This window comes from Equus quagga, chromosome 1 (genome assembly GCF_021613505.1).
Source record: "Equus quagga isolate Etosha38 chromosome 1, UCLA_HA_Equagga_1.0, whole genome shotgun sequence".
NCBI classification, from domain to species: Eukaryota; Metazoa; Chordata; class Mammalia; order Perissodactyla; family Equidae; genus Equus; species Equus quagga.
The window spans coordinates 92,411,621-92,423,945 of record NC_060267.1 but is presented as its reverse complement, the minus strand read 5'-3'; the positions used below and the strand labels follow the sequence as shown (position 1 = coordinate 92,423,945).

At 38.8% G+C, this 12,325-nt stretch overlaps 1 protein-coding gene across 3 annotated transcripts in view; it reads left to right on the top strand.

Annotated features, from left to right (window-relative positions):
* The window catches only part of SETX (senataxin), a 78,289-nt gene that overhangs the window by 45,058 nt on the left and 20,906 nt on the right, over positions 1–12,325 (top strand). For all 3 annotated transcript variants that reach the window (XM_046653467.1, XM_046653486.1, XM_046653477.1), the window contains 6 exons: positions 484–657; positions 3,301–3,533; positions 4,820–4,987; positions 5,536–5,692; positions 11,082–11,183; positions 11,379–11,494. In XM_046653467.1, coding sequence (XP_046509423.1) covers positions 484–657; positions 3,301–3,533; positions 4,820–4,987; positions 5,536–5,692; positions 11,082–11,183; positions 11,379–11,494 — 950 coding nt within the window. The remainder of the gene's footprint in view (positions 1–483; positions 658–3,300; positions 3,534–4,819; positions 4,988–5,535; positions 5,693–11,081; positions 11,184–11,378; positions 11,495–12,325) is intronic.

Below are 12,325 nucleotides of genomic sequence, written 5' to 3'. Positions count from 1 at the left end.
GGATTGGGCAGTTGGTACTGAACTTTTGTATTCTAGTGCTTGCTCTGCTTTCCCAGCCTCATTTAGTTTACAGCTTCCTTTCCACTTTGTTTGAAATGCTGCCAACAAGCTCAAAATTCTTATATGTACTTGGATCTATTTCTGGATTTTCTCCTGGGATTTTGAAAGTGAGGAACAAAAGAGGAAATTTCTTGGTTGAAAACTAAAATAAACTTAAGGAAAAGAAACTTATCAGCTACTTTTTTTGAATATTCTGATTTTATCTATTTTGGCTTTGTAGCAGTTTTTAAGAAAAAATTTATAGTACTGTATAATCAGTATTTGAAAATGTTGACTGGCTTCAACTACCATTTTGAAGTATATACAGAGTCCACTAGTGCTGTGGACTTGCTTTAACTTAGTACAAGGGTTTCATATCCTTTAAGTTAATCTTATTTAAAATAATTCTGTTAGAATAAATGCTGATTTCTTATTGTTTCATAGTTTATCTTGAAGAATGTGAACTAGCTAAACAACTTCATCCAAAGGAAAATGATTTGGTGTTTTTGGTTCCTGAAAGACTAAATGGAGAGAAGAAAGCTATAGAGAGAAATTGCATGCAAGACCCTCATGAATATCATTGTGGTTATGTTCATAAATTTCGCCGCACTTCAGTCAGTAAGTAAATAATGAGACATTGAAGAGAAATCTGTCAGACATAAGCTTATCTTTCGATTTCCTTCTAAATTGTGCTTTACCAGCCATGTATTTGCTGTACATTTACCAGAGGTGCATTTATTAGGTTAATGACTTGTCATTTGGAGTCCTTTTATAGTTTTTCTAGAGTCAACTGGAAAAGGCCCAGTATTTGTTGCTCTGGACTTATGATTTAAAAGTTTTCTTTTGTAATGTCCTCTCCTTCTAGTACATTCCTTCATCTGTCATTATATTTGTTATAAAACAGACAATTTACAAGCCTTTCTGTTTGTTATATCTTAAATCGTATCCCAACTTTGGTTTAGTGGCTAATAATGAGAACATGCAACTCATTGTTAGGCAACTTGAGGGGTTTAGTTTCCATCACTCCCCTCCATTGTGTTGCAGGGGTTTCTCTCCCTAAGGTAGCATAACAAAAATAATTTTAGCTTGATTTTAACAAGTACCTACTATGTGCCAGGCAGTGTGCCTTGTCCTTCCTATACACGTTTATCATCTTCCTCAAAGTCCTAGAAAGCAGTAAGAATTATTTGTTCCCTGTTCGTCAGGAAATCAGGGCTCAGGGATGTGAAGTAACTTATCCAAGGTTGTCCTCGGTGTTAAATGGTAAGTCCAAAATTGAGACCTATGTTTGTTTGACTGCAGAATCCACGTTCTTTATTATATGCCAAGCTGGCGTTTAACATTTGCCGCTTTCTTTGTCTCAGTTATGTGACGAGAACATTACTTCATTATTCCTTCACCTTTTTGCATCATATCTTAAAAAGAGCAACAAAGCTCCTTAGAGTTCAACGTTGTACTGCGTTATAACTTGTGGTACCATATTTCTTTTAAGTATGACCAGTGCTCAGTTCTTTGTGAAGATTGCATTTAGAAGAATACCAAGAGGGCTATATAGCTTAGTCTCTGCCTTTGACTCTTGCAAATGATTACATTTACCAAATTTGTATTTCTAAGGTAGTCTCCTTCCCTGAACTCCTCATTCATCCGACTATCTGACATCTCCTTTTGGAGATCTATTAGACATTTCTAACCTAGTCCAAAAAGAAACACTTGATTTTCTACCTGGCATCTGCTGTTCCTTCGGTTTTTTCCATCCCAGTAAGCAGGGCCTCTGTTCTAATTGCTCAGGCCTAAACCTCAGAGTCATCCTTCACCCTTTCTTTCTTTCACACCCTCCATCTAATTCATTAGCAAATCCTAATTTGCTGTATAGGCATACTGCAGAGATATTGCAGGGAAGGTTCCAGACCACCATGGTAAAGCAAATAAAGCAATAAAGGAAGTCACATGAATATTTGGTTTCCCAGTGTATATAAAAGTTATGTTTACACTATACTGTAGACTGTTAAGCATGCAGTAGCATTATATCTTAAACAACAATGTATACGCTTTAATTAAAAATTATCAAGGCCAGCCCAGTGGCACAGCAGTTAAGTGTGCACGTTCCGCTTCGGCGGACTGGGCTTCGCCAGTTTGGGTCCCGGGTGTGGACATGGCACTGCTGGACAGGCCATGCTGTGGTAGGCGTCCCACATATAAAGTAGAGGAAGATGGGCACAAATGTTAGCTCAGGGCCAGTCTTCCTCAGCAAAAAGAGGAGGATTGGCAGATGTTAGCTCAGAGCTAATCTTCCTCAAAAAAAAAAATTATTGCTAAAAAAATGCTGACCATCATTTGAGCCTTCAGCGAGTCACAGTTTTTTTGCTGGTAGAGAGTCTTGTAAAAAATGCAGTGTCTGTGAAGCTCAGTAAAGTGAAGCACAATAAAATGAGGTATGCCTATATATCCAAAATCCAAGCCCCACCTCTGCTACTGCTACATTCTGGTCCACACTACCATTAACTTTACCTAGATCACTGCTGTAGCCTCCTGTGTGGTCTTTGTGCTTCTGTGCTTTTCTCATTGTAGTTTATTCTTCATTCTGCAATAAGAGTGGTTCTTTTAAATGTGTGAGTTAGAGCGCGTTGCTTCCCTGCACAAAGCTGTTGTGTAGCTTTCTCCCTGGCTCAGAATCATGTTCAGAGTCAGTATTATGGTCTGCAGGGCCCTGTAAAATGTATCCTTGTTTTCCTCTCTGACTCTTCTCGTACTCTTCTCCCTACTTTTCCTTCTAACCATACTAGCTTTCTCCCTATTCCTAAAATACTCGAGTCACATCTCTGCCTCGTGGTCTGTGCAATTGCTGATTCTCCACTGTAACACTCTTTCCCCAGATAAGGTTGTGGCTTACTCACTTATTCCAAGTCTGCTCAAATATCTTATCTGAAAGACCTTCCCAGACTCTCCTACCTACAATAATACCTCCCACATATCCCTCATCACTTCCTCATTCCCTTTCTCTGCCTTTTTCTTAGCATTTATCACCACCTGACGTGTGTATTTGGTTATCTATTTCCCTATTCTAGAAACTAAGCCTCCTGAGGACAGAAACATTGCTTGGTTCTTAGGAGGCATTCAATAAGTATTTATTGAGTGAATTATTTAAATAACATATCATACAAAAAACATAAGTTGTGAAATACCTAATTCTGAATAATCTTTTTGACTGGTCACTGTTATTCACTGGTAACTGAAATTACTTTTTCTCCTTCTTGATAATAGTGCGTAATGGGAAATCTGAGTATTCCCTTTCCATCCAGACTCAAGATAATTTGCCAGTCAATTTAAATGAACTCGTGAAATGTATTGTAATCAGTTCTCTGGTAACTACACAAAGGAAGTTGAAAGCCATGTCTTTGCTGAGTGGTCGGAACCAACTGGCCAGAGCTGTTCTGAATCCAAACCCCATGGACTTCTGTACAAAAGATTTACTTACTACAACATCTGACAGAATTGTGAGTGATGATTATGTAACAGGGAAAGCCAGAAAATGTCATTTCAGGATGTTAAAGCATTACGTTATTTTTAGCTCCTACATATGTGTGTTATATTTAGCTTGCACACACAGTGATACTGTTTAATGCTTAGTTTTCTTGAATATTTCAGAGTATGTATTAGATTAGCTTACCTCAGGAAAAAGGTATAGTACAATAAAGAATTGAGAGTATGCTTAAAGAGCAACATTAAAATGTGAAGGGAGGGGCCAGCCCTCTGGTGTAATGGTGAAGTTTGCACACTCCACTTTGGCAGCCCAGGGTTCACAGGTTCAGATCCCAGGCACAGACCTAGCACCACTTGTCAGGCCATGCTGTGGTGGCGTCACACGTACAAAGTAGAGGAAAATTGGCACAGATGTGAGATCAGCAACAATCTTCCTCAAGCGAAAAAAAGGGGGAAGATTGGCAACAGATGTTAGCTCAGGGCTAATCTTCCTTACCAAAAAATTAAATGTTAGGTGAAGATCCTACTGAACTGTTCATTAGACGATTAAAATTCAGGAATAGGAGTAGGTTTGATGGGAGTTAATTTTGCATTTAAGTGATCAGTGGAGAATTGACTGGTATTGTTGCAAGTACGAAGATGAGTTGTCATTTTGTGTGAACACGTATTTCTCACTGTAAGAGCTGTAAATAAGTTCCAGGAAATTAACACAGAGAATGGCAAAAGGAAAGTAGTATTTTTTGAACCCCTGCTGTGTGCTAGAGCTTTTTTGTACATTATCTCAGTCAACTCTCACCCTTTAAAGAATCCCCAATTTAATGGATGGCAAAGGCTGAGGCTCAGAGAGGTTAAGAGTTTAGAGACCTGGCTTGTGAGTGAAACTGAGGTTGAGACTCAGGTCTGACCCCAAATTCATGCTCTTTCCACTATATCACTTGTGTTAGGAAAGAAAGTCTTGGAATGTTTTTAATGTCTAAGGAGAGGATTGACTGAAATGAGAAGCACCAAAGAATAAATAGAAGAAAAGTATAGAGCAATTTATTGTGACCGTCTTTGTAGGAATCACAAGTAAAAATACAGTTGCAGTGTTTGTGGATGGGCTGAAGCGTGCAGATGTGCATAAGTAACTTTCTTTCCAACAGTGAGCATGGTTCTTAGATTAAAGGTCACTTTGGGGCCTTACCTGATCATAACCAAAGCTTCTGTCTGATAAAGATTAGAAGAAAGTCATCCTTTCTATTAGCATCTTCTTTTGTGCCACTATAAGAACAGCTCATTCTCATTAATGTCTTTTGTATAGATTGCCTACCTAAGAGATTTCAATGAAGACCAAAAGAAAGCGATAGAAACTGCATATGCCATGGTGAAACACTCCCCATCAGTTGCCAAGATATGTCTGATTCATGGACCACCTGGAACAGGAAAATCAAAAACTATTGTTGGCCTCCTCTATTGCCTACTGACCGAGGTAGAATGTGTGTGAGGGCATTAGTGCTGTTAGTCGAGTGCATCATTTTACTTGACTTGCATTAACTGACATATGTAAATAAACATTAAAGTGCCTTTTTCCCTTCGCTTTTTTGTATCTTTCTGATATTGTGTGGAACCATATCTGAGAAAGGGGTAGCAGGGGGAGAGAAGGGTATAAGAAGTAAAAAGAGCAGAAAATGCAATCTTGTGTGAAACTAATTCTAGGGGCCATGGTGATCTTCTGGCTTTATTATAGGTCACAGTGAATGCCAGGAAAACATCTTGAATGTATTCCTGGGCTACATTTTGGTTGGATTGAGTATTGAGTAAAATAAGTAGATAGAAGGTAAAGCTCAGAGAAGTTGATAAACTTATGCCAGAGTAATTTTAATATCAGTGTAAGATATAGATGCTTTTATTTATTTTTAGTTATTTATAAGGGGAACTTTGAGCATATTTGGAAGTAGAGAAAAACTGTAAAACTACATAATAGAGCTCATCAGAACTTTTTGTTTGTTTGTTTGGTGTGTGTGTGGCAAATTGTAGAACCATAGGAAGGGGCATTCAGATGAAAACTCCAATGCCAAAATCAAACAAAACCGTGTCCTTGTGTGTGCACCTTCCAATGCAGCTGTTGATGAACTTATGAAAAAAATTATCCTCGAATTCAAGGAAAAATGTAAAGACAAGAAGAATCCTTTGGGTATGTTACTTATGTGGGCTTTTAATTTTTTTTTTGTTTTCAGTGTTTAGTGTGGGCAGATTTAAATGACAAAGAGCAAGCTAATTCTGGTAATGAGTTCTACTTGTGGCTGTGGCCCCATATGTACTCATTGATTCCTTTAGCAAGTATTACTGAGCATTTACTCTGTGCCAGGCACTGTGCTAAGTACTGAGGTTTCAGCACTGAAGCCTTCAGAGAGATAGTCTAATGAGAAAGTGGATGGATCAGTGGGCAACTATAATATAAAACTCTAAGTTATATATAATAGAAATAATGTGTGGGTACTTTCACACCTCAGAGCGGCCCTTGATTCAGTTGTGTGAGGGTTAGGGAAGACTTTTAGAGGAAGTGATATCTAAGATGAAACCTGAAGAGCACTGAGGACTTAGCCGTGGGAAGTGAGCTGGGAGGGGACAAAGCAGAAGTTACTATAAATAAAAATGAGCAGAGGTGAGAGAACCTCAGCTAGTTGACTATACCTAGAATATAATCATCTCCACAAAGGCAAGGATTTTCTGATTTGTTCACTGTGGCATCCCCAGTGCCTGCTGCTCAGTTGGGGCTTAGTAGATATTTAGTCAGTGAAAAGCTGGAGCAATCATCGTTTATAGTTATGGAGCGCTTTCTCTTTGTCAGTAATCCTCAAAATAATCCTGTGAGCTAAGTATTAAATAACCCTACTGTCTACATTTTATAGGAGGAGAAACTGAAGAGTAGAAACGTAAAGTACACCACAGGGGTAAATTTTTTCAGTACGATTGAGTTTGGTGAAGAACGTTACCATAATGGTGCGGGACACTTGAGTGAAGATGTAAAATAATTTGTTTACTTAACCTTAACTCATATTTTATTCTCATACCACCTATTTTGAGTGGTGTGATTATTGCTCTGTATTAGACGACTTTTCCAAGCTCGTATATCTTGTCTTCCCTAACCAAATTTTCTTTCCTTGAAACCTCAAGGAAATGCCTTTTATCACTTAGGATGAGATTTGGCTGCAGAATAGTAGAGACTCCAAATACGACGACTTCCGTATGATATAAATTTCTTTCTTTCTTGCTCAGAAGCCCAGGGAGCAGCACTTGAAGACTGGGAGTGGTATGATGACTCCCTGCTTCAGAGAGTCTTCAGAGACCCAGGCTCCTTCTGTCTCGGCGCTCTACTGTGTGTGGCCTCCATTCTTTAGTGCTCATGGTCAGAGATGGTAGTCCATTAGTCACATGCAGCAAGCATGAAGAAAAGACAAAGAAAGGGCAAAGGGAACATACCAGCTATATTTTAAGAAAAGTTCCTAGTTTAAGGAAAGGTGCAGCTGGCACCTCTGGTTATTTTCTTTTTGCCAGAACTTACATGGCCACACCTAGCTACAAGAGAGCCTGGGATATGTCGTCTTTATTCTGAGGGATTAGACACGTTTTTTTCTTTTACTACCTACTTTTACTAATAGGTATTACCTACGTATAGAATTCATTTGCTTTTAAAACTTATAATACATTGTCAGTCTGCAACTCTTCCACTTGCATCATCATGTTTGTGCCAGCTCTGGTGGTCTAGTGGTTAAGATCCGCCGCTCCCATCTCTGTGGTTTGGGTTCGTTTCCCTGTCAGGGAACCACACCAGCCATCTGTCACTTGTCATACTGTGGCGGCTGTGTGTTGCTGTGACGCTGAAAGCTATGCCACTGTTATTTCAAATACCAGCAGGGTCCCCCATGGTGGACAGGTTTCAGCAGAGCTTCCAGACTAAGACAGACTAGGAAGAAGGACCTGGCCACCCACTTCCAAAAAAATTGGCCACGAAAACTCTGAATAGCAGCAGAACGCTGTCTGATAGAGCCCCGAAAGGTGAGAGGGTGATGCAGAAAGACCGGGCAGGCTTCCGCTCTGCTGCGCACGGGTCACTGAGAGTTGGAATCGATTCGACGACACTAACAACAAATTATGTTTGTGAGATTTATGATTTTATGTATTACTGTATATCAGTACAGTCATTCATGTTAATTGCGATAGGATATTTCATTCTGTGAGTCCACAGTTTATTCATTATCTGTTGATAGAAATGTAGGTTCTTTGCCATTTTTTGTTCTTTCAAACTTCATTACAATGAACAGACTTGTACATATTTCTCCAGTGCAGGTATAAAAATATTTACTACCGTGAATGAATGAATTCTAGTATGTTATATTATCAACAGTTAAATGGAATACACCAAAGCACTACATTCTTACTTGTGTTTCTTGTGTATTCATGCAGCTTTCTAGGGCAGTGCTTTTCAAATTGTGGCTTGTAACTAATTAGTGGATTGTAAAATCAGTTTAGGGAGACCAGAACCAGCACACTTAAACAAGATAAACTAGAACAGAAGAGAACAGAAAAGATCAGAGTATAGGTAGTAAGGGTAAGTATTGTTTTGTGAAACCTGTTTCGTTGATGAGATGTGTGAGTGTACTGGATTTCAGTGTGAAGTATGCTTCATACTATAGGCCAAAGTCGAAAGAGTTTATTAAAAAACTCGTCTAGTGCATGTATACCTAGAAGTGAAAATGTTGGGTTGAAGAATTTGTGCATCTAGCTAGTGCCAAATTCTTCTAGAAAATGGTTTACCAGTTTACACACCTAAGAGCAGTTACTGTGGGTGTGCGGTGGCGCAGTTTTAACTTGCTTTTCCCTGAGTGAGGGTAAGCTCTTTCTCCTGTGTGTATCGATGACGCGGTAGGGCTGGGACTAGGATGGAGCAAGCAAGGCATCTAGCTTGGGTTTATTTGTCAGAAAGAAAATGATACCTTTTGTCAGTAAAGAGAGCTTTTTTCTTCTTTTTCGGTACCTTCGTTTTCACTAGTGGTCCTTCCTGGGTGTCCTTTAAGGAAATATCTCAGCATCTCACCATTAAGTGTGGTGTTTGTTTCTAGGTTTTGGTATATACCCTTTATCAGGGGAAAGAAGTTCCCTTCTCAGTAGAATTTCTATCAGGAATGGGTGTTGACTTTTATTGCATGCATTTGTGGGTTTTTTTGCATCCATTGAAATGGTAATGAAATTTTTCTTCTTTAATCTGATAATGTGGTAAGTTACAATATTTTTCTAATGTTAAAATTGCTCTGATTCCTTGAATAGTGCCAACTTGCCCATCTTAGTATCGTTATTTTTTAACACATTGCTGGATAGCTAATGTTTTATTTAGGATTTTAAAAATTAGTATTCATAAATGAGGCCAGCCTGTAATTTTTCTTTGTTATATCTTTGTCTAGTTTTAATATTGAAGTTACACAGACTTTAAAAATGGAGAATTTTTAAATTTATTCTTTGGATGTTTTGTATAAGAAATTATCTCCTTCTTGAAGGTTATTTTTAGTGTTGTTTGGGTTGGGCTTTTTTTTTTTTGTCTGTTTTTTGACAGATGGGTAATTTTTTTATCTGTTGTCTAAATTTAGTCTTTAATTCTTATAGATCTATTCAAGTTTTCTAGATTTGAGTTTTACTAATTCATATTTTTTAAGAAAAATTTCCACTTCCTCTTAGGTTTTCAAATATATTGGCATAAAGTTGTTTGTTGCATTCTCATTTTTAAAATCTCAACTGTATTTTGGGTGGGTCACCTTTGTCATTTCGTGTAATATGTATTTAGTCTCTAAATCCACATGCGTCACAGGCCTATGGTTGCAAGGTTTTAGCAGAGAATTTTTTTCACAGCTAAGCCCGGGCTATGATAGTCACTTTTTTTCCATGCCTCCGTCTTTTCCAGGTCCTTTTGCTTTTTAGTGGGCTTTAAAATCTAAGACCCCATTATAAAATGTATATATCTTGATTGGAATAGTAGTTTTGTCCCTGTACACATTTGTCAAACTCTGTAGAAGTAAAGATTTTAAATCTGTGCATTTTATTGAATGTAAATTTAAAAGTCACCACCTCAGCACCTAGACACTGGCCAGCCCTCCCCACCCAGGGAAGCCACAGCGGCTCAGGGGCTGGCAACTCTGATGTTCAGCTTTCTTTTTGTTTTTGGCCTCTAGGAATTTTCCTTACATTCTTAGGAGCTCAGTTTAAAGGATTTCTGTTATAATTTATTAAGCATTTCTAGGTATTTATAATGGGTGAGTTTCTAGGTAATCTCATCCACCTTTCTGTTGGAAACACAAGTAAATTAGCAGTTTTGAAACCTTGAAGTAAATGTAGGCCAGAGAAGATGGCTTCACATTTAGAAGAATAAGCTGAACTACCAACAAAAATATGTTGTAGACAGCTGTGTAATAAGCCATTCATTCAGCATAGATTCTTACACTTCTGATGTGCTAGCCGCTGTTCTAGGCAGTGACCAAAACGGAACCCTCTTCTTCTGGGACTTGGATTCAGTGGGAGGAGACAGGCAGTAAACACATAAGCATGTGATGTGTCGGAATGGGTGAGTGCTGATGAACTCTGTGTGATTGCTATAATTTAGCCCTGTGATGCAGTGGGAGATTTTTAGGTTAAATAATATCTACAGTGTAACCTAAAATAAAAATGTGGTTAATAAACAGTCCAGTTAAATGATGTTTATAGCTTTTGGAATTCCCATACTCTAGAATTTCCAGCATCTGTATCCCTTAAATTCTGGAGTAGCCATGTGTTGTGGAGCAGAGTTTAAAAACTTCATTCTGAATATTCTGCAGAAAAGGATTTGGTGGTCAAATAAGATTCTGTTTTGGAAATTCAAATATATGCTAACATATAAAAGTCTTTATATATCTTCGAAATAGCCTTTGGTTAAGAAATATGTTTTTTGAGCCAGCTCTGATGCCCTAGTGGTTAAAGTTTGGGCACTCTCACTGCTTTGGCAGCCAGGTTCATTTCCTGGTCATGGAACCACACCACCTGTCTGTCAGTTACTGTGCTGTGGCAGCAGCTCACATAGAAGAACTAGATATACCCATCCCCTGGGGCTTTGAGGAGGTGGAAAAAAGGAAGATTGGCAATAGATAGTAGCTCAGGGAAAATCTTTCCCTGCAAAAGAAAAAAAACTCAAAGAATCTTTATTAAAAAATATGTGTTTTTTATTTTAACTCAACATTTCCCAAATCTTACTGTGGAAGGTTGTACAGAATGTAGTTTGAGAAACAGTATGATAGAATCTCAACTCTGCAGCATACTGTTCATGTGACCTCACTAGCCTTTATTAGGTAGAAATGATAAGTACTTGCCTTATAGGGTTGTTGTGAAGAATATCTAAAATAATGTGTGTGAAGCCTCCAGTGTAGTTCCAAGTATGGAGCTGATTGATAGCTCATGTTAGCTCCCTTCTCTGATTGGTAATGTATTTGGTTAGATATAGATAATATATACAGAGGTTGGCAGTGTCCTTATTAATCTCTGAGTGTGATTTTTATCAACAGGAAACTGTGGAGATATAAACTTAGTACGTCTGGGTCCAGAGAAGTCTATTAATAATGAGGTCCTAAAATTCAGTTTGGACAGCCAAGTTAACCACAGAATGAGTAAGTACTGAGTAAGGTAGATACTAATGTTTTTCTATTTCCTTTTGTATGGTAGAAAATGGCTTGGACATTAAAGGTAATTTGGAGACCTTAGCAGTAGTCCAGCTTTGAGAACTAGTTTTTCTTCTCATTATGTATGCATATGTGTGTCTGTTAGAATTAACATATAATTTTTTTCTTTTTTTGTTTTCTTAGAAAAAGACTTACCTTCTCATGTTCAGGACATGCATAGAAGAAAGGAATATCTGGATCATCAACTAGATGAACTTTCCCGCCAGCGTGCTTTATGCCGAGGTGGAAGGGAAGTACAGGTATCTGAACATTTCTTTCTCTTTTCTTCCTTTTCTTTTCTTTTCTTTTCTTTTCTTTCTCCTTCTTCTTCTCCTCCTTCTCCTCCTCCTTCTCCTCCTCCTTCTCCTCCTCCTTCTCCTCCTCCTTCTCCTCCTCCTTCTCCTCCTCCTTCTCCTCCTCCTTCTCCTCCTCCTTCTCCTCCTCCTTCTCCTCCTCCTTCTCCTCCTCCTTCTCCTCCTCCTTCTCCTCCTCCTTCTCCTCCTCCTCCTCCTCCTCCTTCTCCTTCTCCTTCTTGCCGAAGATTGGCCCTGAGCTGACATCTGTTAACAATTTTCCTCTTTTTGCCTGAGGAAGATTGTCACTGAGCTAACATCTGTGCCAGTGGTCTTTTGTTTTGTGTGTGGGACACCACCACAACATGGCTTGATGAGCGAGCGGTGTGTAGGTCTGTGCCAGGGATCTGAACTCACGAACCCCAGGCGGCCAAAGCAGAGCACAAGAACCTAATCACTGTGCCAGGCTGGCTCATTAACATTTCTTGATTAGTGTTTTTTAGTAACTGTTGACCTTTAAAAATAAAACAGTCATTTTACCAACAAAAATGGGTTTATTTGGGAACAGCAAAGAATTGCAATTTGAGACATGCAATCCATGGCGAACCACAGGCAAGTCTGGAGGACACAGGGGGAGGAGAGTTGTTTTAGAGGAGGTCAGGGTGTTGGGGACAGCTGTTATGAACAGAGAGTCCATTGGAGGAAACTGGGAGTTGGAAGGGTAATGGCTTTTCGTTGACTGAGTTGTGATAGTCCTCACCGGCTGAGTTGTGGCCAAGCAAGGAGAAGACCTTCCTG